General features: G+C 42.8%; 2 protein-coding genes across 6 annotated transcripts; one reads left to right on the forward strand and one right to left on the reverse strand.

The window, feature by feature from the left end:
- Window positions 1–194: 194 nt before the first annotated feature.
- BLOC1S2 (biogenesis of lysosomal organelles complex 1 subunit 2) lies at window positions 195–13,053 on the forward strand. Of its 5 annotated transcripts, XR_008236897.1 has the most exons (7): window positions 195–314; window positions 1,265–1,381; window positions 2,263–2,382; window positions 2,871–2,984; window positions 3,525–3,665; window positions 7,453–7,680; window positions 12,929–13,053. XR_008236897.1 is itself a non-coding variant. In XM_052798996.1 (6 exons), the coding sequence occupies exons 1-6, from the start codon at window positions 263–265 to the stop codon at window positions 7,527–7,529; spliced, it is 621 nt and encodes a 206-aa protein (XP_052654956.1). In that variant the 5' UTR covers window positions 195–262; the 3' UTR covers window positions 7,530–9,420. The 5 variants fall into 5 exon arrangements, 3 of the variants coding, with proteins under 3 accessions (XP_052654956.1, XP_052654957.1, XP_052654958.1); XR_008236898.1 differs by lacking the exon at window positions 12,929–13,053 and having other exon boundaries at window positions 2,871–2,975; window positions 3,517–3,665; window positions 7,453–9,420; XM_052798996.1 differs by lacking the exon at window positions 12,929–13,053 and having other exon boundaries at window positions 7,453–9,420.
- Window positions 13,054–13,822: 769 nt separating this feature from the next.
- On the reverse strand, window positions 13,823–22,178 carry LOC128146955 (cytochrome P450 2H1-like). The gene is made up of 9 exons (XM_052798995.1): window positions 21,922–22,178; window positions 20,314–20,476; window positions 19,302–19,451; window positions 17,380–17,540; window positions 16,801–16,977; window positions 16,242–16,383; window positions 15,763–15,950; window positions 15,147–15,288; window positions 13,823–14,666 (listed from the first exon to the last, which is right to left on the reverse strand). Exons 1-9 carry the CDS (start codon window positions 22,099–22,101, stop codon window positions 14,485–14,487), a joined length of 1,485 nt encoding a protein of 494 aa, XP_052654955.1. The 5' UTR covers window positions 22,102–22,178; the 3' UTR covers window positions 13,823–14,484.
- Window positions 22,179–24,034: the final 1,856 nt, after the last annotated feature.

A 24,034-nucleotide genomic window follows, 5' to 3' on the forward strand; every position in this document is an offset into this window, starting at 1 on the left:
CGGACAGAAGCGGGGAAGGGGGGGCAGGCCCCGGGTCTGGGCGCGGCGCGGCTGTCAGGCCCCGGCTGCCGCGTGGCCCGGCGGGGAGCGGGCCGGAGCCGGCACAGCGGTGGCACCCCCGCCAGCCACGGCCCAGCGCCCAGAGCGGCTGCCTTCCCCTCCCGCCCGCAACCGCGCATGCGCCGCCGCGGCGACGGGCGGGGCCGCGGCCGTGCGCGGCTCCGAAGGCGGAAGGGGGCGCCGCGGGAGGGGGACTGTCGCCATGGCGACCGCGGCGGAGGGCCTGCCCGAGGCCGGCGCGCAGCCCGCTAAGCGTAAGGGGCCGGGGTCGTCGCCGTCGCCCTCCTGTCCTCTCCTCTCCGTCCCCCTCCTCTCCTCTCCGTCCCCGTCTCCGGGTTCGGCCCTTGGCCGCGTGGCGGTGGCCGGGCCCTGCCAGGCCGCGGCCTGCTCCCGGCGCGGCGCAGGGAGGAGCCGCCCGGCGCGGCAGCAGCCGTCCCGCGGCGGGAAGGGCTCCGGCGGTGGGGTGGGAGCCGGCTGCGGGGCGGGCCCGCGGCTTCGCGTATGTCGGCCGGCCGGCCGGCTGCTCCCCTGGAGCCCGGCGGCTGTATCCCGCCAGGGTCGTACCGCCGTGTGCCTCTCGCCGCCCCTCCCCGCGCCGCCGCTTCGGCCGGCGGGAGCCGTGGGCCTCGGGCGGCCTTTGCGTTCAAGCCGGCAAAAGCTGCCCGCACAGCAAAGAGCGACTTGCCGGGCTGAGGAAGAGGTGCTGAGCTGCTCCTGCGAAGAGCGGACCACGGGCAGGTTGCGGTAGAAGTGGATTTGGAGAAGAAAAGCGGCGATTATCGCTTTCCACAGATGGGGATCTGTTGTAGCCCCTCGTGAAACGGACTGGGGGGGGTCTGTTCTTCTGTTCTGAATCTGTGACGAGAAATAAACATCAGTAGCATTGTGCACAAAGTCACTCAAATGTTCTCCCCACATTCCCTTCCTGTCGTCTAAGCGCAGGAGGGGGCTGATATTTGCAGGTGCGGTCAGGCCAGGTGCCTGTCCCTTAAATGGTCCCTAAAGTATTATTTTGAAATAATCTTGATGCTATTTCAAGGAAACTGCCTAGGTTTGTTACCCCTTAGTGTAAAGTAGACAACTTACGTGGAAAGTAGGTGTAGTCAATTCGAAGGTGAAAAAAAATGGGACCATTTAATCTTTATGGAGTATTTCTGTACCTGCTAACTTTCCCCTAACCCTGTAATGTCTGTACCCTGATTAGAGGATCCTGCTGTTGAAACAGCGGAGGAAGCTAAGGAACCAGCAGAGGCAGACATCAATGAACTCTGTAAAGACATGTTCAACAAAATGGCCACTTATTTAACAGGTGAACTGACAGGTAAGGCACTGCAATACTGACCTGCAAGTAAGTTTTTGGTTCTTTTCATTTTCTGTTAAAGAAATCTGTTGTGTAGTTTGTCTAAACTATACCTATTTAGATCATATCTAGCAAGACTGGCAGTTCAACCCTGGCATGTTGCTAGACTACTAACAACACTGAGATTAATCATATTAATGAAGTCCCGGAATAGCACAAATACTTTTCAAAAGAATTCACTGTGATATCAGCAACTTAAAAAAAAATATTTTTAGTCTTGCAGGAGCTTGTACATGGAAAAACAAACAAACCAAAGGGGTCTAAGTTAAGAAGGACTAGAAGAGAAGCACAACTGAGTGGAACACATCAAGGACACAGGCCTTGCTATATAACTAGTGAGAACGAGGATCGTACACATGTTTTGCAGCAGTCATGCTTTAGAATAAACTGCTGTGCAACATTAGCTGGAGCAAAGTAAACTGCTTAACAAGTTAATGGATTCCATAGGCTCTAATTTTGAAAGTGCTACATAGCGCTACTGATTTGCATGGACTTGAAGGGTATATGTTACAGATTACCAGTCTGGATATGTGCTATCAGTTTTGTAAACATAAGCATTTAACTGACAGAATAAGAGTAGAAATGTGAGGAATTAGTCATTTTTTCTCAAAAAAAACGAAAAATTGCAAGTGAGTAAGTATTCATCAGTCCAGTTGATTTTTACATTTCACAACATGTCATCTCTCTTCTTGTAGACCATTATACTAATACCTCTATTACCATCTAAACTATTCTTTTTTACATTTGGCTATTGGTTTGAAATCTCTTATTCTCTTGAAGAGTCTGCACCCAATTCAAACTGCATCAACTTTTAATTAAAATAAACTCTTATTCTTTTTAAGCCACCAGTGAAGACTACAAACTCTTGGAAAACATGAATAAGCTGACTAGCTTGAAGTACCTAGAAATGAAAGACATTGCTATAAACATCAGTAGAAATCTGAAGGATTTAAATCAAAAATGTAAGTAAACCAGATAAGGTAGGGGTATAATGAACAGTACACTTGTTTGGGAAATGAAGCATCTGAGAGTCAGATAGTTCATACTTCATTAGGTGCTGAAGGAAAGAAAACTCATTGAAATAGACATGCTGCTATACAATGCCAATCCGGTATATTTCTTTACAGCTATAGACTAGCATAAGAGAAAACACATCTGAATTTATGTCCTGTTTTACTCCAGATTTTGGATCTAATAGGAAATAATGCTTCTTTTTATTCACGTTGTATTGTTACTTGTGTTGAGTCTAGCCAGTACTCTTAAACATTTCGTACTTTCCTGGAACATGGCTGTCGGTATCGCCGCTTGATTTTGGGGCAGGGGAAGGAAGGATATTTTAAATTGTTCTATCTGAAGAATGTAATGAGAAATTCTTGTGTTTCAAGTATGAACTGTTTCGTGGAAGTGAATTACTGAGAACTGACAGATACAATTTTTCTGTTTTTTTAAGATGCTGCTCTTCAGCCGTACCTGGAACAAATCAACCTAATTGAGGAACAGGTTGCAGCTCTGGAGCAGGCAGCTTATAAATTGGATGCATATTCCAAAAAACTTGGTAACTATTGTCCTCTACTGTTACTACCTAGCAGCATAGGCCCTTGCAAAGGGATTTAAAAAGACAAAGTAAACTCCTCCATTTAACAAATCTGAGCTGCAGAGTTGCCTATGCTGCTTTTGAGCAACAGACATTGTATGTGAAGTGGTAAGCGTTGGGAAAAGATTAGTAGAACAAGTTATGTGGAGGTGGAGTAGTACAGGTATTATTCAACTACAGCTTATTAGTGAGGCTTGATTTCTGTTTTACAATATGCACTCACCCAAATTCTAAAGACAGTAGTTTAATCCTGCAAATAGAGCGATTCATAAAGTTCGTCCAGGCACCCAGGTCCCCTTAGCTTAAATTAATTAGTGGCCTGACTTAAGCACCTGGTTCTTAAAAAAGTTTATTGTACAATTATATTTGCCTAAATGCTTTAGTAAAAACTGACCCTGAGTGATACTGTAAATTAACTTGAATTTTAAGATGTATGGCAGCTTACAGGATTCAAAGCTTTTACATATCCTATCCTAAAATATTGTTATTTTTCCTTCTGCAGAAGCCAAGTACAAAAAACTGGAGAAACGATGAAATTACAACAGTCTTTAAGTTGGAGTTCGACTATGAGTCAGACTGATTTCTGTTTAAGTTGCACAACAGCAATTCTGTATGTTGACAAGGATTTGGTTACAGCTAACATCAAGACTGGTAACTTTTTCTATCTATTGAATACAGTAGGCTGTATTCAGGCTTAAGGCTGAATAATATTTTCCTCTTCTCAAGAGGTTCTGTTGCCTCAGTTGTCTGCAGTGAAAAGTAGAAGCCTGTCCCTAACCCATACGTTGATATTGGCTGCCTGCGTGTGTTAGTCCTATGTCCCACATGAAATACTTTGTCTAGGAAAAGCCCTCCATAACCTATAAAGACATTTTCCCTTAGTAGCAGTGGGACCTAAACTTCTTTTTTTTTTTCCTTCATTGAGCTCTGCATTGAGAAGATACCCAGGCCTTTGGAGTTATGAGCATGGTATTGAAAACACTTCATTTTGGTATCCACTTTTATCTGTTTTCAATAGAGAGACTAATTATTTTAAATTTACAATAAAACAACTTGCTGCATTTGTCTCTCTGGAATCTCAAGTTCCTGTTGGAAAGATTATGTAAGTTGTCTTTATTTTTTCAAAGGGTCTGTTAATAAAGACAAACTCCTTCCAGCTACTGGAGATCATAGAAGCCAACATGTTTTAAACTCTGCGTCAAGTATTCCTGCAATTATATTCTTTGATTGTCTGGACCTCAGGTGAAATTGCAAGCAGTACTGCTTTATCACATGCTCAGTTAACCTAGCAGATCCTTTCTCTACTTTACCAATGAATTTTGATCCTAGTAGTTTTTTAAGAGGCATGCCCAGCACAAAAAGCTTCTTCTCTACCAGATTAAGTGTTCCAAATTGCTAATTTAGCAGAGCCCTTCTTACTGAGCAGGTACTCCAAGGTTTTTTTTTTTCTGTACCTATTGAACCTGACTAGTTCAAGCTGGCTTTTGAGTGAGTTGCAGTCGAGGATAGTACAAGTGCTGATGTAGGAAAGAAGTAGTTTGAACTTCCTACAGGCTGTTTAGAAGAATGTCTAGTCAGGTGCCAGTGTGGTAAAGATCATAATGCTGTCAGTCAGTGTACAGCCACTGTAAATAGTCAAGATGGACACTTTTCCCTAGTGCTATTTAAAAGCAGTGAAGCAGATGACCTTTGAGAGCCTTCACCATCACTTTAAAAATCCTGGGTTTAAAATAGAAAATACTGTTCTATATGGCATTGATGTAGGATTTGAGAGAGGGTTGAGTTCATTTGAAGAAAGGCCTTTTTGGAATGGGCGTCTTTAAAGAACAGGGTTAAGTCTCCCAGAGGTATCCAGCCATTTGCACCTGTATTGCTTTTATCTGTAGTTAGCTCACCGATGAGTGTTCTACCTGTGAAAGCAAATTAGACATTTTACTATTGTTATCAAAGCAACATCCTCCAACCCAACAGGAAGAGGTACCAACAGATGAGTTACCATTTCTATGTTGGAGGAAATTATACCATGTAGCGCAGCAGCCTGTTTTAAAATCTGATGGATCATTATCATCTCAGGATTCATGGTGTGTTCACAGTTCTGCTGGACAAGAGGATCTAGCCAGCCAGATCTAAAATCTTTGTGCCTAGAGGCTGACATTTGAATGACAGCCTGAACAGTGGCCTGCTTGGTGATCTCTGATGGTGGGAAGTGGTACCACGAGGTGGTAGACAATCTAGAAGTCCTGTTTCTCCAGTGTTTCATGCATCTGTAGATTATGCAAGAGCTAGACATGATTCAGCCAGACTCACTAGTGTTTTTGATAGTACCATTCTTTCTCTTTGCCATTGTGGAGGAGTATCACAGATGTTTGGCTGCTGATGTAAAAGCTTGAGGGTGCTTCTTGGAGTTCCTCTGTTCCCTGGAAGAACGAGGATTTTCATTATAGCATGTAGCACTTGCATGTGGCTGGGACCTTAGTCCCTGATCCCCTGTAAGTCCTCTCCCTGGCCCCTACCCATCTCTAAGAACAGAAAAGTTATTGCTTCATATCAGGTTGGAAATGGTTCTGGATAGGTGGACATCATCTAGAGCTGACCAGCCACTGAAATGCTTACCAGGGCAGGTTGTTCCAGGATTGAAACAAGACCACTAATCTTCTGGCCTAGTGATCGCTCTGATTCCCAGCTCTTTCTGGGAAGGTGGTGCTAGAGGCACAGAGCAGGTGCTAGAGGCACAGAGCAGATGCTAGGACACAAAGGGATTGTTCTCCACTGCAGGGATGCAGCTGGCCCTGCACTCGGGCTAGGTGCAGAGGCCAAGATGAAGGGGTGACAAGAGTTGTGTCCAAAGGAATTACAATGGAGAGCTGGCTATCTGCTGTCTAGAGAATTGTGATCATCTCCATGTGATAAAAATAATACCAAGCCGTAAGTGCCAGTGACTTGTCTTATCGCATGGCAGCAATGCCAGTAAGTTCTGCTCATGGCAGATGACCTGCAAACCAAGTATTGAACATAGAATGGAACATGGCCCAAACATGCTCTGTGCTCTAGTAGCAGCACACTGCCAATGTAGGCAAGTCCACTCCCTTATTGAATGTGGACCATATGCTCAGACCCTCAATGGGAGACAGACCACAGATCCAAGCTGGGTACAGAACTGAATGTATGGCAGCCCTGCTCTGTCTTAAGATGAGTCCCAGTCACCCTCCCTTTTCCTTAACACGTACTGTCTACATTCCAGCTGGGATGCTAAAACTCAGTTCCATAGTAAGGATTCACTGTCACTGGGATCATAACAGCAGCCTTGCTCTGTAAATTCCTGAAGTGGCCAAGAAGAACAGCATGGCACTCCTGTTGTGTGTTTACGTCCTCTAGCACTTCTAGCTGCCTTGGACCCAGTAGGGCACCATTTCATCTTGAGACCATGGGGAGGCACATAATAATGAAGATGTTTCAGGGCTGCTAGTATTTCTTAAAAGAGGAGACAGTTACATGCCTCACCCTTCTTAAGCATGGTTTAATGTACCAAGCTCATCCTGCAGCTGCAAGACTTTCCTTCCATAATGTGTGCCTGGAGCGTGCTATGTTGCCAAAGGCAGCTATGGACATGACAGCAGCCTGGTAGGAAGTTTTCCTAACGTGGGAGTTACATATAAGGATTGTCAGAGGGTTTGGGCAGAAAGGGTTGCACTCAAGGATAGGCTAGTTCTAGCTAAGCAAGAACACATTCTCAGGGGCACAAGGGCTAGAGTTTTTCCTCTGCTCAGGAGAGAACTGGAAATTTGTGATTAAGCAGATTGTGACTGTACAAAACACCACTGTGGAGTACACATGTACTAGCTGTAAGCCCTAATCAGTACTTCTCAGGTCTCCAAAGATGTCTGAAAGCAGAGGATGCTGTCAGTGTCATGACTAAAATTGCAGTGGTGTTCTCTAAGACAGCATCCATGCAGCTGTTGTTAAGAGGTATTGCTCCTCACCCCTTAAGGCCAAGGGGATAAAGGGGACTGAGTGACAGTGGATAGGTAAATATGGTCACATGAAAGTAAAACCATTGTATCTCGTTCCCTCTGTATTTTACGTCACCTGGAGAATGCTCAGTCTGCATGGAGTTTTGTGGCCTGCCCTATCCCACCTCTTCAGAGTCAGAGGTCCGGTGTCTGCTTTGTATGTATATAGCAAGGCAAAGAGCAGGCTCAAGAATAGGTTTAAATACACTCCAGTGACACTCCTATTTGGATCTGGTTTTGTAGAACTGCTGGCTTAGCCATGTCTTGTTTTAATCACAGGTGCATTTGATAGTTGCTTTGATGAAGAGATCCACTCACCACATGCAACCCAGCATACTGTTGGAAGATCTAGGAATCTGTGTGATCAGGGCATAGAAAATTTCGAAGAATAATACAGCATTTCTCTGCTCATTGTCTTTCCTTGACAGGATTGCAGGAGGGCCATGAGGGGGCGATGTGTCAGCAGAGAAAACTTCCAGAAGATAAAGTGGTAAAGGCAAAATAAGAACCACATCTTGTTCCTGTTGAAAAAGTTACTTTTCTACGTATAGAAAATACAATGCTATTTTAAAACTACAAAGATGAAAACCTCCAGGAACTCTGAAGATTGAAATCCATCTAGCTGTGCATTGCCAGCAAGTGCTTAGTGTTTTCAGGTAAGAGGGCTAAGAAATAGCAGATTCCTTCACAAACTCTTGAGTATCCCATGTCCAGGAAGCAGAAATGGGAAGAGGAGCTTGTCCCACAAGTGACTCTTTATTGGGAGGAAATTTTAGAGACTGACTACCTGGCTGTCTGGAGGATTGTGTGACAGTGGCGTCCCAGTTAGGCCAAGAGCTGACAGCTGTGTTCCAAGTTCTGTCTCTGAGCAACTATTCCCCTCTCTACCTGAGGGGCCTCCGTGTGACTGGTAGACTCCAAATCACGGCAAGGATGGCAGGTCCTTGGAGAGTAGCACCACAGAAGAGACATAGCTGGGTGTGTGTGAACAGAATTGTACTGGTGAAATGTATAGTCCAAAAGCAGAGGTGCAACTTGGTTGCTGCTCAGACATCTCACCTGGAGAGTCCATGAGAAATTCTAGAGGAGGTACAGAGGGAGACTAAATCTCTATCTCTTCTCTACTGCAGCATTTCCTGGTGGAAAATTGTCCTGGTTGTGGCTGGAATAGAGTTTATTTTCTTCCTAGTACCTGTTATAGTGCTGTGGTTTGGATTTAGGATGAGAATAATGTTGATAACACACTGATGTTTTAATTGTTGCTAACCAGTGTTTACACTAAGTCAAGGACTTTTCAGCTTCTCACACTGTCCCACCAGTGAGTATCCTGGAGGGGCACAAGAAGTTGGGAGGAGACACAGCCAGGACAGCTGACCCAAACCGGCCAAAGGGATATTCCCATACCATATGATGTCATGCTCAGTGTATAAACTAGGGGGAAAGCTGGCTGGGCATCGGTCTGCAGGTGGTGAGGAATTGCATTGTGCATCACTTGTTTTGTATATTATATTATTGTTATTGTTATTTCTTTTTTTTTTCTTTCCTTTTCTGTCCTATTAAACTGTCTTTATCTCAACCCACAAATTTTACTTTTTTTTTCCTAATTCTCTCCCCCATCCCGCTGCGGTGGGGAGAGAGTGAGCAGCTGTGTGGTGCTTAGTTGCCAGTTGGGGTTAAACCGCGACAAAAATATAATAAGAAAGTAGTGGGTGCTTGAAGGGAAGAACACGGAAGAGAACAAAGGGAGGGCTGACAGAGAGTTAAGGGGCAAAGTATCTCATCAAAGCAGTCTATGCAACTGTTTTGGAGCTGAAGCAGTTCTTGAGGACTTGGACTGCAACTGCAAACCAGGGTGTGAAAATCAGCCTAGCAAATACAGCTCTTTAAGGAGAATCAGAAGAATTCAGTTCCAGAGGAGGATTTTTTTCCTGGCACCTTGAGACAGCTGCTCTAACAGGTTACTCTGAAGTCACCCAACTTTCAGAGCAGTACTTCATGGAGGTGTCCACAATCTTCAGAATGAGCTCTTAAATCGTCAGTGGAAACTGCAACATGTCCAACAGCTGAAAAACAGCTCTTCTTGAACAGAGTATACTTTTAAACCTGGAACTGTGTGTTCAATAGAAATGTTTAAAGATATCAATGGGGTGATAATCACAAGTGTATATAATGGCCTGAATATAAACACATTGTTGTATTTGCAGCATCCCATCAGAAGACAAACATATAAGCAACAGTAATAGGCGGAAGACAAGCATGCTATGAAAGTATGACAGGGTTTGTTAATGCAAGGTTTGTTAATGATTAATGTTGTCCCTGCTTTCTGATACTACAGTAGAACAAGGTTGACCTTAAAAAAGGTCACAGAGACTTAAAAATTAAAGCAGTTCATCCAAGTTTGTTGGTAGTGAGTGATTTTTTTCTAACCAGTGTTTAACCCAGAGGAAATGAGAGCAGCTATTGGTTACCTTTCCGCTGTTGTTTTTACTGTAGGCTTCCTAAAGTGAGCCTTCCAGGATGCAGCTTCAGCCCTTGCTGGTCCCACATCCCTGTTCCACATTGCAATGGAACCCCTGGGAGCCACAATCTTTTTCTTGCTGGTTTGCATTGTCTGTCTCCTTGTCTGTTCAGTGTGGAGGAAGTTGTCTGAAACAGGGAAGCTGCCTCCTGGGCCATTTCCTTTGCCCCTCATAGGAAACATGCTGCAGCTGAAGAATAACTTGCCTGAGGCAAGAGGATGTAACTTAAAAGTGTGTTCTCTCAGCTCAGTAAGTAGTATGGTCCTATGTTCACAATATGTTTGGGCTCAGTACGTGTAGTGGTGTTGTATGGACCTTATGTTGTGAAATAAGCTCTGATTGATTGACAAAGGTGTAGAGTTCAGTGGGAAAGGACTTACGCCACTCTCCCAAAAGTTCTCCAGAGGAACAGGTACTTTTCTGCAAGATTCTCCCTAGGTAGAGGTGTTCTTTGGGGAGGATGTAACTGAGAAGTCAGAAGTGGGAAGAGCTGATGTTTCATTTAGTATAGAAGCAAAGCCTGGCAGAATCTGGAGAGACCTTTGGTTCACTGGCATTAAATGGTCCCAGTCTCTTGCTGTTGTGGATGATAGCCGTTGTACCTTGTAAGGTCTGGGTTATGACCTGGAGAGCAGATGGCTGTGGTGGCATCCTCACACAGCTTTCCACTCTAGTAACTGGGTATGTCATTCCAGTGGGACAAGTATATCCTAAGATAGCCAGGACTACTTTTCACTGGGGGTCATTGCACTTCCTGTCTCTCCCTCATTTCCAAAGATTTGAACTAGGAACAAAGGAAGTTCAGGCAAGCTGCCATAAAGAAACCAGGCATCTCTCTGACATGATAGCAAGTTAAAGAATTTTACTTAAAGGTGCTGTATAGGGAGTAGTTAAAGAGAGCAATGCAATACAGACATGATATAGGAAATCCATGCAATAAAATAGTGTGAACTGTTTGCAGTTTGAAATATAATATAAAATGAAAATGAGAACCAATGTGAGAAGAGTGAATAGCTATTCAAATTTAAAGGTAAAAGTTGCTTTGAAAGATGCTAAAAAGCATTTAACCTGGGAATTATGGCAGGAAATCTTTTCTACCCTACTTAAGTACAGAGGCCAGATTTCATCTGAAGGGCAAAAGCCAATAGAAAGACCAGTTCATTTTTGCCTTCTGAAGTTTCTTATGACTAATGTTCCCTGGACTGTGCAACCTAAAGCTTTGCTAAAGCTTAACGGCCCATACTGGTTACTCATGCTTCTAATCTACAGCATGTACAATCATTTTATTCTATGTCTAGTGGTTATCATATGCTGTTTCCTATAAGAGAGGCCATGTTTTAGCCTATGAAGAGAGTTCAGATTAGCCTGTATGGCTTTCAGAGCTCGTTGTTTTTTGCATTGTGTGAGCACAGGACAGGAAGGTCTAAAGGTCATAGTTTTTAGGGAATTAATCCCTTTGTGCAGGGTTTTGGGGGTTTTCCTTTACTTTTCAAGTAGTATTTCAGACAGCTGCAAATGAAATACATCAGGAAGCTGGGGCAGGGAGTCAGCTAGAACAGAAAATAGATGCCACAAGCTAGGCAGTAAAATGCTTCATCTATCCTTTGACACCAGTTCTGTGATCTCCTTGATCTGAAAAATGAGTAATCACAGTGTGTTCATGGGTGTGGGAGACTATTAAGAGGGCCACACATTGCAGAGAGTGGAAAAGCTGTGCTCCTTGGACTGAGAGTCTTCAGTGCAAGAGAGAAGTCAAGTGAGGCATACTCCATATTAGAGCTTGAAAAGGCAAAAGCACAAGTGTGAATCTCCTTGGGTTGCTCAGCTGCAAGTTGGAACCTTTGCTCTGTGTGTGTGTCTCATTGGGGGGGGTGGGGGGTGTAGCCCACAGCGCACAAGTATTGTGAGTTACAGTTATGACCCATGTGAAAAATATCTCTGGTGTATTTGTGTGCCAAACAGAAGATCCATTTAGAAAGGTGAGTCGCAGAACCAAAGTTCTTCAGTGTTAATTAGTAATCCAATAGAGAGCTTCGTCCTCAGGGTAACACAGCGCTGGTGAACCTCAGTATACTCTATGTGATACAAAGCCACTTTCAACTCTTAGGTCTCTTGACAGTCATATATAGCTTAACATGCTACTGTATAGAGTTATCAAGGGAGCACTGACATCCCAAGAGGTCAAAATGTATCTTTGAAATGGTAACTGGGAGAATCACTAAGAACATTGACAGCTGTGGATAAAACTAGTTTTCATAACTTTCCCTTTTAAGTGCAGCTTCTGTGTGGGAATTCACAAATGTCTTAGCATCCTTCCCTGCAGCCTACAATGGGTATGTAACATATATGTGCACATGAGGTTCTGGTATGCACTCTGCCTGTGATTTTTTCCTCTTCATCAAAAGATTTAAAGATATTTGAGTTTACACCTGGCTACTCCAAACTGCTTGTATTCACCTTTAATAATCCCATCTCCCTTGACCCACATCTATCCTTAATGTCCAGACATACAATTGATCTATGTATGTCATGTTAATTTATAACAGTAGCTCAGGCAAGTGCTCTTGCCCTGTTATGGGGAAAATGCTCAAGTACATTTGTTTGCTTCATGGATTGCTTCACTGAGTTCCTCCCCTGGGACACCTTTAGTGGGTTTGAGAACTTGCTAGTTCTTTTCTTTGTTAGTGCTTGCCCAGCTGACTGTTGCTTCTGTAGCTGCTCCCCAGCTTCTTAGAAATGTCTTGGAAACTTGAGCTTACAGAGGCACTTATGTTCCGAGAGAGGTATTTGGGAACTAATAGAAACAGTGCGCAAAATAGATTAATCGAGTTTGAAAGCCACTTCTTCATGTGGCGAAGCGACAGGACATTGTGTCGGGTTTGCCATAGAAAATTCATATAGCCCTGCCTAGTCCTGCACACGAGCAAGCAATGCACTGTCTGTACAGTCCCAGCAGAAGATAAAGTCTAGGTAACACTGAGTGCTAGCACGCAGAGAGAGAGTGAGCAATATGGCTTCGTGAGAGATGTAGAGCTTTTCAATGATGGTTGTTTTCTTAAATGGATGATTTTCAGTTTAGTGGTCAACAAAGGTCGATGAGCTACATCCTCATCATTAAGCATTGGAATTTTTAAAAATCTGATCCTTAGTCTCCCAGGAGGTGATAATACTTGGTGCTAAAGGAAGTTAACCCAGGGGACTTGTGAGCAGTTATTGGTTACCATTGCACTGCTTTTTGTATCACAGGTGACACAAAGTGAGGCTTCCAGGACACAGCTATAGCCCTCCTCCAATCTCAAAGCCCTGCTGCATATCATTGTGGAGTCTCTGGGAGCTAAAGCTGTTTTCTTGCTGATTTGCATTGGCTGCCTCCTTGTCTTTTCAGCATGGAGGAAGATGCCTGGCACAGGGAAGCTGCCCCTGGGCCATTTGCTTTGCCTATTTTAGTCATGGCACAGCTGAAGAGGAAGTATGGAGTGTTTTCCTCTTTTTATCTGGTGAGAAGACTTGTTAATAGTTGATCCTTTTTGGTATATGGTGATAAACTGTATGATATTTTCATATATCTTTCTTTCATTCATATTTCCATGATTCTGCAACATTTGTGGCTTTTGCCTTTGCAATGCTATGCTACCAACTCATGGTATATCAAGCTTATTAATACTTTGAAAGGAAAGAAGTTGTGCCTGTTTCACATAAGCAGTTAATGCCGTTGCGGTAATATTACAGTTGCTGTCTTTTCCCACATAGCACAGATTCAGCTCTCTGTCTTCACTGTAATCACTATAAATTATACATTGCAGGGAATGTGATCAAGTTAGGAAATGCCAATCCTACATCTGTACATGTATGCTTGGCAACTCATGTAAACTCTTTTTATCTTTTTTTGCCTGATTGCAACATTGCTGTAGTGATCTTTACGCACTTCATAAAATAATGGGAAGATGCAAGCTGCCGTTCAGCTAGTAAATGGCACTGGGGGATCCCAGTATTGTTTGATTGGTCCTTTTTTGCCACAATGGACAGCTCTGTAACCACAATTGGGGTTCTGGTAGGTCTGGTAGGGTCAGTCCAGCCTTCTCCCACCTTGTTACTGAGAACGGAAATTTTATATAGGTCATTGGCCAGCTCAGTCTTCAAGCCATAATACATTTCATATAAATGAGTGAAGTGAAACAGTCAGATATGTACAAGACTTGGAAGACATTCGGGAGTATAAGCTTTGTGGAGTAGGTTTTTCACCAAAAGATGTTCTTCTGGGATCTCAGAAAAACAACGATTCAGTGTACTACTACTTTATTTCGCAATATAAATTGTAATTTCACAAACCTTCATTATGATCACACAGGAGAGGACCCATCTGCCTAGTCATTGATAAACTCCATCCCCACCACAGGAGACAATATGTATTGGGGCAAGAATACAGTAGATGATTGTCTTCTAACAGAAAAAAACCCCACTGTTTTATGCTTACCTTTACATACAGGTCACAAACAAATTGAAAATACAGAGGAGAGAGGTACCGCAAGCAGAGTCTGTGGAAACCCTGGAGTACAAGTGTCTGTTCCTGCTGTGCTGAGAGGATCAAGTGATATGGACAGTAGCAGCAGGGCTCTCAGAACACTAGTCCACACACCCTGACATGTCAGGACGTCAGGAGCCAGATAGGAGCCCGAGCTAGGTGAGGCAGGTGCAGAGGAGAACCTGCATAATTTTGCACAGGCAGTTGTCTCCTTCCCTATGCAATTGCCTACTTTGTTTCTGTTTAGAGCTGGCTGTGGTGATTATAAAAGCACCATACGATTTTCTTTTCTAAGCACGTTTCTCTCCATAAAGTATCTAGCAAGTGATCTGAGTGTTTCAGTCTTAACAGATTGGGAAATTACTGTCATTCAACCAGAGCTTTCATGAGTTTGGGAGCTGGCAACTGTCTTCGCTTGGCTAACGTGGAAGAAAGGAGAGCTCATAAGGTCGGGGCATATTTGCCAGAGCGCTGACTAATGGGGAAATGTCAATGTCCTTGTGATCCACAACAGATTTCAAAGTAAAGTTCTGCAGGATAGCTGTTAAAAATATGAATAGCTCCATCCGGGCCAGACCTTCTCCTGCACAGATGCGTTTTCCTGCAAGCAAAAAATAAAAATGACAGTGGAGTATTTTGCTCGTAACTTATTTTAACCACTGTTCCATGGAAGTTCAGACATCTCACAATGGACAGGCAGCACTGCAGCATTTTGGGGAAGTAAATGAATTAAACTAGGGGCTAAGCATCCAGAACAATGAGTGCTCAGTGGGCAAAGGCAGTTTGAAGGCTTTGATTTCTCACGTTCTGCTGCTGTTTGATGGTAAGTTTGGAGAGAGAGAAGTTGCATGGCTGAGTCTCTCTTCATGTATCTCTTCTTGTAGAATGCAGTGGAGGAGCTTTTGTGGTTGCTAAAAAAGGAAATCAACTGAAACTCTAGCACAGGGGTTAGAGCTGCCCAGAAGTGACTCTAGCAGATCACCAGACATCACTGTAGAGACCATGGTGATGGAGCCACTAAAATCTTCAAAGAGGTTCTAGGAGAGAATCATCTAGAACCTGAAATAGAAAGAGGTCTTACCTGCAGAAAATGGCATGAAGTAGTCACTCTTTTTAAAGGTACCATTTGCATTCAGGAAATGTCCTGGGTCAAATTTTTCTGGATTTGGAAATTCCTTACTATCATGTAGGATGGAAGTCAGCATAGGGATTATCATAGTGTCCTGAATTAACAAAGAGAGGAGAATAAAGTTAAAATGGAGATGTGCTAAAGCAAAGTGGCATCGAGAAGTTCCCAGGGCTGAATAGAAGGCTAGTCAAAGTTTAACCAGTTTAAAATGATCATTTAATAAATAAAACTGTGTGCCATTCATATGGCAAAGATTTTTTTTTTAATGAATTTTAATGGTGAGTCTGATTAGAGTATTTAATATTGCTTCCAAATAAATTAGAACTTTGCTTACATTTACGTGAAAAAAATAGAAAGCTCTATCTCCCTCTTCACGTAGTGGATGAAGTCTTTTTTTTTCAAATACAAGAGGTTGGACTCAATAACTTCCAGAATCCACTTCCAAACAACATTATTCTAATTCTAGATCACATTTCAGTGTTTTTTGAAAATAAAATAAAATACAATGAATAGAACACATCATTGTTTTCAAGAGATTATGACCTTTCTCAGGCACAGTGGAACAGACCTTGGGGATAAAATAGTCTCTGAACTTGATGTCTTTGATCACAGTATGTGGGACATTAAGTGGAAGGAAATCGATGAATCTCTGGATTTCATGGACCACAGCGTCTGTGTAGGGCATCTGGCTCCGATCTGCCATGCAGGGGCTTCGGTCTCGGCCAATGACACAATCAATCTCCTTTTGCATTTTCTCTGTTAGGAAATAAGTAAGTGTTGGATGGACAAGACCCCCATCTGTTTGCCTAAACCTCTCCCCATATTTACAGCAAAACTTGCTTTTAGTGCACCAGGAATGTATGAATGTACTTAGTACTAATATCTTTTTCCTGTGAATAGAACTAAGACTAATACACATTTCCACACTGCAAATACACATTTCCTTACTCAGGGGACCATTGCCACATGTGGTAGTGACAGGAATTGTCCAAATTGATCCCATGACCTATTAAAAAGTTTTCCGTTATTTATTTCCTTTTCTATTACCTGCTATCTCTGGGTATTTCTGGAGAATCAGAAGTCCATATCTCAGTGTGGTGCTGGTGGTCCCTGTTCCTGCAAGGAACAAGTCGAGCGTGGTTCTGCTCAAGGTCTCAACGGTGAATTCTGAGTGACCGTTCCCTTTCTCCTGGAGGAAGATGTGGCAGAACATTTTGAATGACAAAGCTAAGCAGCTTGTTTAAAAAGGAAGGTCCTGTACCTGTAATGTATGATTTTAAACACATCTAGTGTCCTTTCAAAAATACGACACTCACTCTCCAGAACACCAGCATTGATAGTACTTTTACTAAATAATATGTGGGAGGAGCATTGAATTACATCAACCAGATTGGTCTCCAGCTTTCCTAACTTTGGCTAGTGCTGTTAATTCTGTGTTTAAAAATCCTTGATAAGAAAATGGAGAGGTAAGAATGAAGTTGATGTGCCAAGAAAAGCAAGTTCCCTCTGTATTTGCAAAAGCCCAGTGCCCTGCCACAACTGAAAGAAACTGGGATCCAAGCAGTGTTTTTCTTATAATTCGATAAGTATCTCGCTCTTACATTACCTGTTCCATTTTGTTAAGAAAAGCATCAATAAAATCTCGAGGACAAGTGGGATCCAGGGTTTCCTGGTGTTCCGCTATGATTTCTGAAGTAAATTGATGAACTTTTTCAGTATTTTTTATCATTTTTTGATGAGGCCCAGGTAAATACTCCATGATAGTTGGGATGAAATTGTATAACTGTAAAAATAAAATGGTGGAAAAGCACATTCTGATTAATGTGGATACAATAAAATGTTGTCCTAATTGTAACTATGAAAATGGGGCAATTAAAATGTTTTGGAACAGTCTTTATTATTCAACTGGATTTTAATGCCTTTTACTATATGGTTTCACTATATTCAAGGATAGACTTCACTTGAGCAACTTTTGCAATGATATCCTTCTTTGGATGTACAATGGCAATTCCATAAGGTAAGAAAACACAGGAATTGGTTATTTAACTGCCTTTTTGGTTTTCAAAAAATTTTTCCAAATGTAGGAAAATCCACTCCATTTAAAAATTAATAACATGAATAAATATTAATTAATAAAATATTATAATCATTAACAAATTTATTAATTAAATAAAACTGTACACACCTGTATTTGTATAGAGTTCTGGAGCCTGCTGTTTTCATCTAGCAACTCAATTAAAGTTAGAAATTTCTTGTCCTCATAGTCAAACCGATCCCCAAAGACGATGGAGCAGATGATGTTGGAAACAGCATGGACTAGGAAGTTGCCAGGGTTGAAGGGTCGCTCTGCAACAACAGAAAACCAATGGTATCTTGCTTTCAGTATTTCAGGCATCATCCCCTCCTCTGACACTACAGGGAAGCTTTGCATCCTCTTGAGACACAGAGTTTTGCACTCCTTTGAAAGGATGGTGAAGGGCTTATCCAATTTATTCTTCTCTACTTGAACTAATTTCCTTGTTGAACGGTTTAAGAATCTCTTTTGTCCTGTTCTCAGCAGAACACTAGTCTGAGTGGCTTCATTCCTTTTCAGCTCACACATGCCTGTCTGCCTTATAGACTGTTTATTAGAAATGGCCTAAAGATTCCCACCAAAACCCATAAGCACTTTGCCTGAGCCATGTTTTTAGGTTATTAGACCCTGTTTATGAACTCTATTAGTGTAACCTCAGCTGTATAACTCTCTCCTAGAGGTTCAAATGCCTGTGGTCAAAGTCTAGGTTTGATAGCACAGCTGCATAAGCATCTAAGAAAACTACAGTGTGAGAAAAAAGTGATATAACATCCAAGAAAGAAAGGAAAGGTATAATTGCAGTCAGTCATAGGGTGCATCTCAAGGTTTCAAGAGGAGAAACAACAACATGAAAAGTTATAAAATCCTAAAAGAAAAAAAAAAGAGTCAGAAAATGGCAACTTGGCAGCATTGAGGATCAGCCTATTCCAAGGAGCAATGGCACCAACCCTTCTCTGCCTGACTGATGACTCCCTGGCCATTGAAGTCTCAGCAGATATCTCATTGGATGTGATGAGTATATTAATGCTGAGCCTAGTAGATAACTAGTCCTAGCTATTTATTATTTGCATCAAGAGTAAATAATGGCTTTATACTTTTCAGTTGTATATATCTTGCTTGCAAAGCCTTTTAGTACACAGTAAAAGATGCCATAACAAGGTGAGCCAGAGATGGAGGCTTGCAGTAGGGCACAGGAAATACAGTATTATTGTGTTAGTGAAAGGATAAGAGCAGGTGAGAGTGTTTTCTCTGATTTGTAGCAGGAATGTTTATCTGTGAATCCAGACTGAATTTGCTAGTGGCTCACAGGAAACTGATGTTTCAGCATTCTGCTTTTTCCCCCTTGCAGAATAAGCACACATTGAAGGCTGGCTGTGGAAAGGAAGCCTGTGGTCCAGGCTGGTACTGTGCCACTCTCAGGGGAAGCACTTAGAAGTAACATTGTCTTCTATACTACCAGAAAACAGATTTATAGGTTGAAACCTATAAGGGGGTTACCCTATGCCCTGCCCTCAAAAGCAGCTTTATAGTCCCTGTTCCCATTGCATGCCCCACCATACTGGGAGGTATTGTCTAGTGTTCAGATGGACTGGACCCAAACCCAAATATCTGTAAATGAGTTCTCTGGTCACCCACTTCTTCAGGATCTGTTTACTTAGAGCTGCAGGAGACAAGGCAAGGAAGTGCATGTTTCTTGGCTACCTGGCAGTCCCCAGCCTTGTCTTTATGGCTGAATTCCACCAAACCCTCGGCTTTGGGGCCAAGCCATTCCATTTGCCACTTCCTGTCTTGTTCCTCAAGCAGAACAGGGTAAAGGATGCTTTCCAACACTGGTCTTCTACATTTATCCCTCCATACTGCCACAGTGCCTTTGACTGACCTACTCCCAGCAGTGATAACTTTGCCTGTGGGAGCAGGGAGCAGAAACAGCAGCCGCATGCCCACTTCTTGGGTCATAAATTTGGTGAAGCAGTCCTACACCCCTCATTGCCGATATGCAGTGTGTCCCAGCAGGCACAAAGTCCATGTCCTACCATGTGTGTTCCTGATCCTCTCCACTAGAAAATGAGCTTCCTCCTGGATTCGCTCCTCGATGCTCTTCTTCCCCATCCCAAAATCCCTCAAGGTGGTGAGTGCAAATCGTCGGAGCTGCTTCCAGGTCTCCCCATTGCTTGCCACAATGCCTGATACAGGAAGGAAAAATAGACATCCATGAGGAAACAGATTTTTCTTTTTCCTGAATGTGAGCTACACAGTAAGTACTTCACAAACATACAAAGACACTGCTCTCTGGAGTTATACTGCAAGTGCTATATGCCCCAAAATGTAACTTCTCTGCAATTCTGGAGGGGACAAATCTGATCCATCTGTCACACCACTTTGAGTAAAACTGAGTTTATTCCCAGAATAAGAAAAGCTATGTTAGGATGTAAATAATAAGGTAACACTGGTACTGAATTGATCTTGACCACAAGCACATGGCCTTTGCACTAACATAACTGCTCATACATCCTGCTGTGTACCTTCACACTGCATATCGTTATTTGCAATACCATTGATACTGTAATATAGTACCACGGAATAGGTACTATTTACCCAGATACATGCCATACCAGGAACTACCCTGGTGAATAAGCTCAGGGCTTTACCTTGAATGTGGTCCTTACTGGGGCAGCCTATATTATCTTGTCTTTGTTGTGCTGTGGACTTTCCTGTTGCTGGTTCCTTAGCTGTATGTATATTGTCAATATTTTCAGAAATGGGAGAATGTAAGATCTTAGAGGCACATTTAATGAACAAATTTTTAGCCAGAATTTAAAACATGCTGAAAATAGGAAGGCACTCAGTGAAGCCAACCTGGGACCTTAAACAGTCTCCGGGGGTCCAATTTACTCAAGGGTCCAAGTAATGAGTTGGACTTTTAGTCTTTTATTGCTAATTTGTATGCATGAAAGTAGTAAATGAAATCCACCATTCCGTCCTCCACTGCCCTCTCAGCTGTGCTCCTGAAGCACTGAAAGCATCAGTTGTGTATGCTAACATTACCTGTGCCTTGGAAGAGTTTTTTAAGCAGTGGTAGATTGCCCCTTCCGCTGAAGTCATCTGCCTGATCAATCAGGGCTTCTTTCACAACTTCATAGCCATACAGCACCACAGCCTTTTGTGGGCCTAAATATATTGTGAAGACAGGACCGTACTTCTTGCTGAGCTATAGGAAAGAGGAACAAAAAGAACAACATGTCTGAATGTTAATCATGTCAAAAGAAGTTTGTAGTGAAAGTGTCTGAGGGGTGATGTGGCATTGTCCCAGTATCGCTGAGACATAGCATTGATTAGCAGCAGTGCAGAGGTCTTTCAGCTATGAATTACAGCCAGGGGAAGAGGGAATTGTACAAGAAATAGGGGATATGAATGGAAATAGTGAGGTGTCAAGTCCAAATCCCAGAAAAGAAAATAGATCTTCACGGGACTGGCAAAACAGTCTGGAATGCCTTTCTACAGAGCACAGTGGATAACAGTTTACATGGGCTCAGAAAGCAATTATATACACTTACGGAAGCAAGCACCTAAAGGGTTTTTGAGCATAAGCATACCACAGTTGTCTCTAAAATCTCTTGGACCATGACCTCTGGAAATTGAGCAAGTATATGAGTGGAGAGTCACTGCATCCTTGCACTAATCATGTACTCTTTCCCAGGCATCTGCTTTTGGCTACAGTTGCAGAAAGATTCTTGGGCTACTTGGTCCAACCTAGAACATTTCTTGTGCTCACTTTTTAAGAGCAAACTAGATATAGTCCCAGGTTTTTTGTGGTGGGAAACTGAATAACCTAGAGCTCTGAAACAAAGCAGAATGCCTGAGAGTGCTTGTGATTCTCAACGTTCATAAGCACGAAGGCAAAAAGAAGCTCATATGGGTATGTGTGCATCTGGCAATACACACGGTGATGTCAACAATCACCACAATTTTGCTCTGAAGAACTCAGGGACACCCGCCTTTCCCACCCGTCTGCCACCATCCCCTCACAGTCCCCTAATGAAGAGGCACTCCAGCTGAACTCCCTCCACCTATCCCCTCCCAGGCCTTGCAACGCACAGGTTTTGTTTGACAGATGGGTGATGTCAGCCAGAGGAGGGAATGGACAGCACAATTCACCTCCAAACTTTTTTGCTTCAACCCCTTCACTCGCTACTTCCGCTCCCAGGAGATCTGACCTATCTGCTAGGGAGCAGAGGCAGCAAAATGGAGCAGCGTCCTCCCCAAAAAAGGGCCAGGCCGTGTTGCTAGTGTGGTGAGGAGTTGGGCACAGGAGGAGTATAGTGAATATTGCAATAGCATTAGTGCCTTGATTGCAAATCCACTGCAAATTGTAGTACTGCTGTGAGGTCAGCACAGTACTCATCATTAGTATGATACTGCAAATATATAGACTTAGACTTGCAATATATAGACTTAGATACAGACTTAGTTATATAATTTATTGCAATGTATAGACTTCAGAAGCATGTATTTCTGGGAAACTGTTTGTTTCTGTTTGAGTCTGATGTTTGGTCAATGCAAATTAAGCTTGTGAATTAAGCTGAGACAGTCTGGACTGGGCTTTGTTTTATATGCAATGGAGACAACGTAGGAAAGAAGGACACAGTCCCTTACCTTCTTCAAGCTTTCAGGCAAGTTCCACGCATTCAGCTGGAGTATGTTTCCAACAATGGGGAGTGTGATGGGACCAGGAGGCTGCTTCTCTTTTTGCGATATGTTTTTCCATGAGGCAAAGAGAAGAAGGCATGAGATGCAGAGCAGCAAGAAAATAGTGGTCATTCCCAGGAACTCCATGGTGGGCTGAGGAAGAGAAGACAAGTGTCAGAAGAGCCTGATGTTGGACCTGTAAATTCATGCTTATTTATATGCTATGATACCAAAGCACCCAGATGAAATTAGCCAATAGTCCCTTCCTATTCCTGCTGAGATATGAGATTACTTATTAACCTGCTGAGGTAAGAATGAACAAGCTAGGGATGAACGCCTTGTTTGCATGCTGATTTTTTACCTCTCCAGCTTGTGGTCCTTTGGGTAATCATTCATGTAGGACTAAAGAAATCATGTTCTAATGCTGTCAAACAAACTAAAAATGCAGAAATATTTAGAGCCTAGCTGCTATGTATATGCTTAAACTCTTGCTGTTTGCCCTTATGCATAGATTGACATCTGCCAGTCCCTCTAGTATCTGAGCACAGTGTAGGGAGGTGTGGTTGAAAAAGGGCATCACTCCAAGTTCTTCCTAGGAATTTCACCTCTATTTCTGGAATGAAATTATGCAATTGTACCCAAGTCACACATTCAGATTTTGAGGAATACACTCATCTTGTCTTAATCTGGCATTTCAACCAGACAAACCCATACTGTCTACAGCATTTACATGGTCACAGGCTCTCCCCAAACCACAAATCCCTGCAGCAACCTGCTGTCTCCATTCTGATGTTTCTAGAAACTAGTTGAAGATCCATAGAAGGATCATGAAAGGTAAAGACACCCTGAACAGAGCTTAACAGAATGATTAGCTTAATTAATATCGAGTATTTGACACAATGTAAAATCTTAAATGAAACGTTATGCTTCCCACTTCTCCTCCCTACAGGAATCTAAAACCCTACAAACAGGGTGAGAACTGTGTGTGTTTTCTGGCAGAGAAGTAGAGCAGAACAGTGATTCAGTCATCTGAGACTGAAGAGTTGATCCAGGACTCTGTTGCCAAATCTTGTCTGTACATCATAGGGGGTGTCTATAAAGTGCTAGCGATCTACTGTAACCACTGTACTCAGACTCCTACAGCCCCTAGGGTCTAATGTGCCTCCCTGCCATTCCTCCACTTTCCACTCAGGCCCAACTACAAGGCACGGCATTAGGCTGTATATTTCCTTTATATGTGACTTTCTGCAAGGAGATACTGATCCTTTCTTGGAGCACATTTGAACACGGTAGCTATAGCAAGATGACTAGAGCAAGTCAGGGAAGCTTGGAGGAAACATCACTGTAAAAGGGGATGTGAAAGGGGCTGCACGTCCAGCAGGCACTCAGGCTTGCTGCTGGTCAGGGCTGGGTGGATGATGTCTTCTTAAAACTAAGCAGGTATGGGAAGGAGTCTGAATAACAGGTATGCCTTTCCTAAACTAGACACATAATTACTAAATGGCATAGCTCAAGTTTCAGGAACCCTGTAGTGCAGTAAACCAGTGACGTAGGTACAAGGTGAGAAAAAGGAAGTTAGTAGGTGCAAAATTATACTTATTTTCTGACACTGCTTAAGTGTCAAGAGCATGAATTACTCTTTGGTTATTAAGGTTAATGAATGTTACTAAACTTGATTTTTGAGAGCAATGTAATAGTCCTAAAGCAATGTTAATTCAGAGTCAGTGAAGCCCTGGTAAGGAAAGAAAGAAACAAGGGAAGAGGACATGGGGTGTAGAGAATGGAAGCTGATAACAACTGCAGCTTAAGGGATGGAATGGGAACATACTGGAATAGAACCACAGTTAGTTTCATCACTGAAGGAAATCTCTGTGTAATAAGAAAGAAACATGAAATTACTCTTAAACTCTCTCTGAATGAGAATCTGTGTCAAAGGATATTATTTTCATGTTTATCTGTGATTAACAAAGGTCAGATATTTCCTATCTATGAAACTGGTGCTCAAAGACAGTGCAGCAGATAATGCTGGCAAGAAAAATGGGGTGGGTCAGAGCTGCTCTGTAGCAAAACCTCCCTGGAC

Source organism: Harpia harpyja, chromosome 10 (genome assembly GCF_026419915.1).
Source record: "Harpia harpyja isolate bHarHar1 chromosome 10, bHarHar1 primary haplotype, whole genome shotgun sequence".
NCBI classification, from domain to species: Eukaryota; Metazoa; Chordata; class Aves; order Accipitriformes; family Accipitridae; genus Harpia; species Harpia harpyja.

Excerpts from the sequence above, each read along its gene's own strand:
- LOC128146955 (XM_052798995.1), bottom strand. The coding sequence starts at position 22,101 with ATGGAGTTCCTGGGAATGACCACTATTTTCTTGCTGCTCTGCATCTCA. Across the intron at positions 17,541-19,301 it reads GAGGATCAGGAACACACATG|AGCGACCCTTCAACCCTGGC; the intron begins GTAGGACATGGA and ends CTGTTGTTGCAG. Across the intron at positions 14,667-15,146 it reads CTTCATGCCATTTTCTGCAG|GAAAACGCATCTGTGCAGGA; the intron begins GTAAGACCTCTT and ends TTTTGCTTGCAG.
- BLOC1S2 (XM_052798996.1), top strand. The coding sequence starts at position 263 with ATGGCGACCGCGGCGGAGGGCCTGCCCGAGGCCGGCGCGCAGCCCGCT. Across the intron at positions 1,382-2,262 it reads TTTAACAGGTGAACTGACAG|CCACCAGTGAAGACTACAAA; the intron begins GTAAGGCACTGC and ends ATTCTTTTTAAG. Across the intron at positions 3,666-7,452 it reads TACAGCTAACATCAAGACTG|GATTGCAGGAGGGCCATGAG; the intron begins GTAACTTTTTCT and ends TTTCCTTGACAG.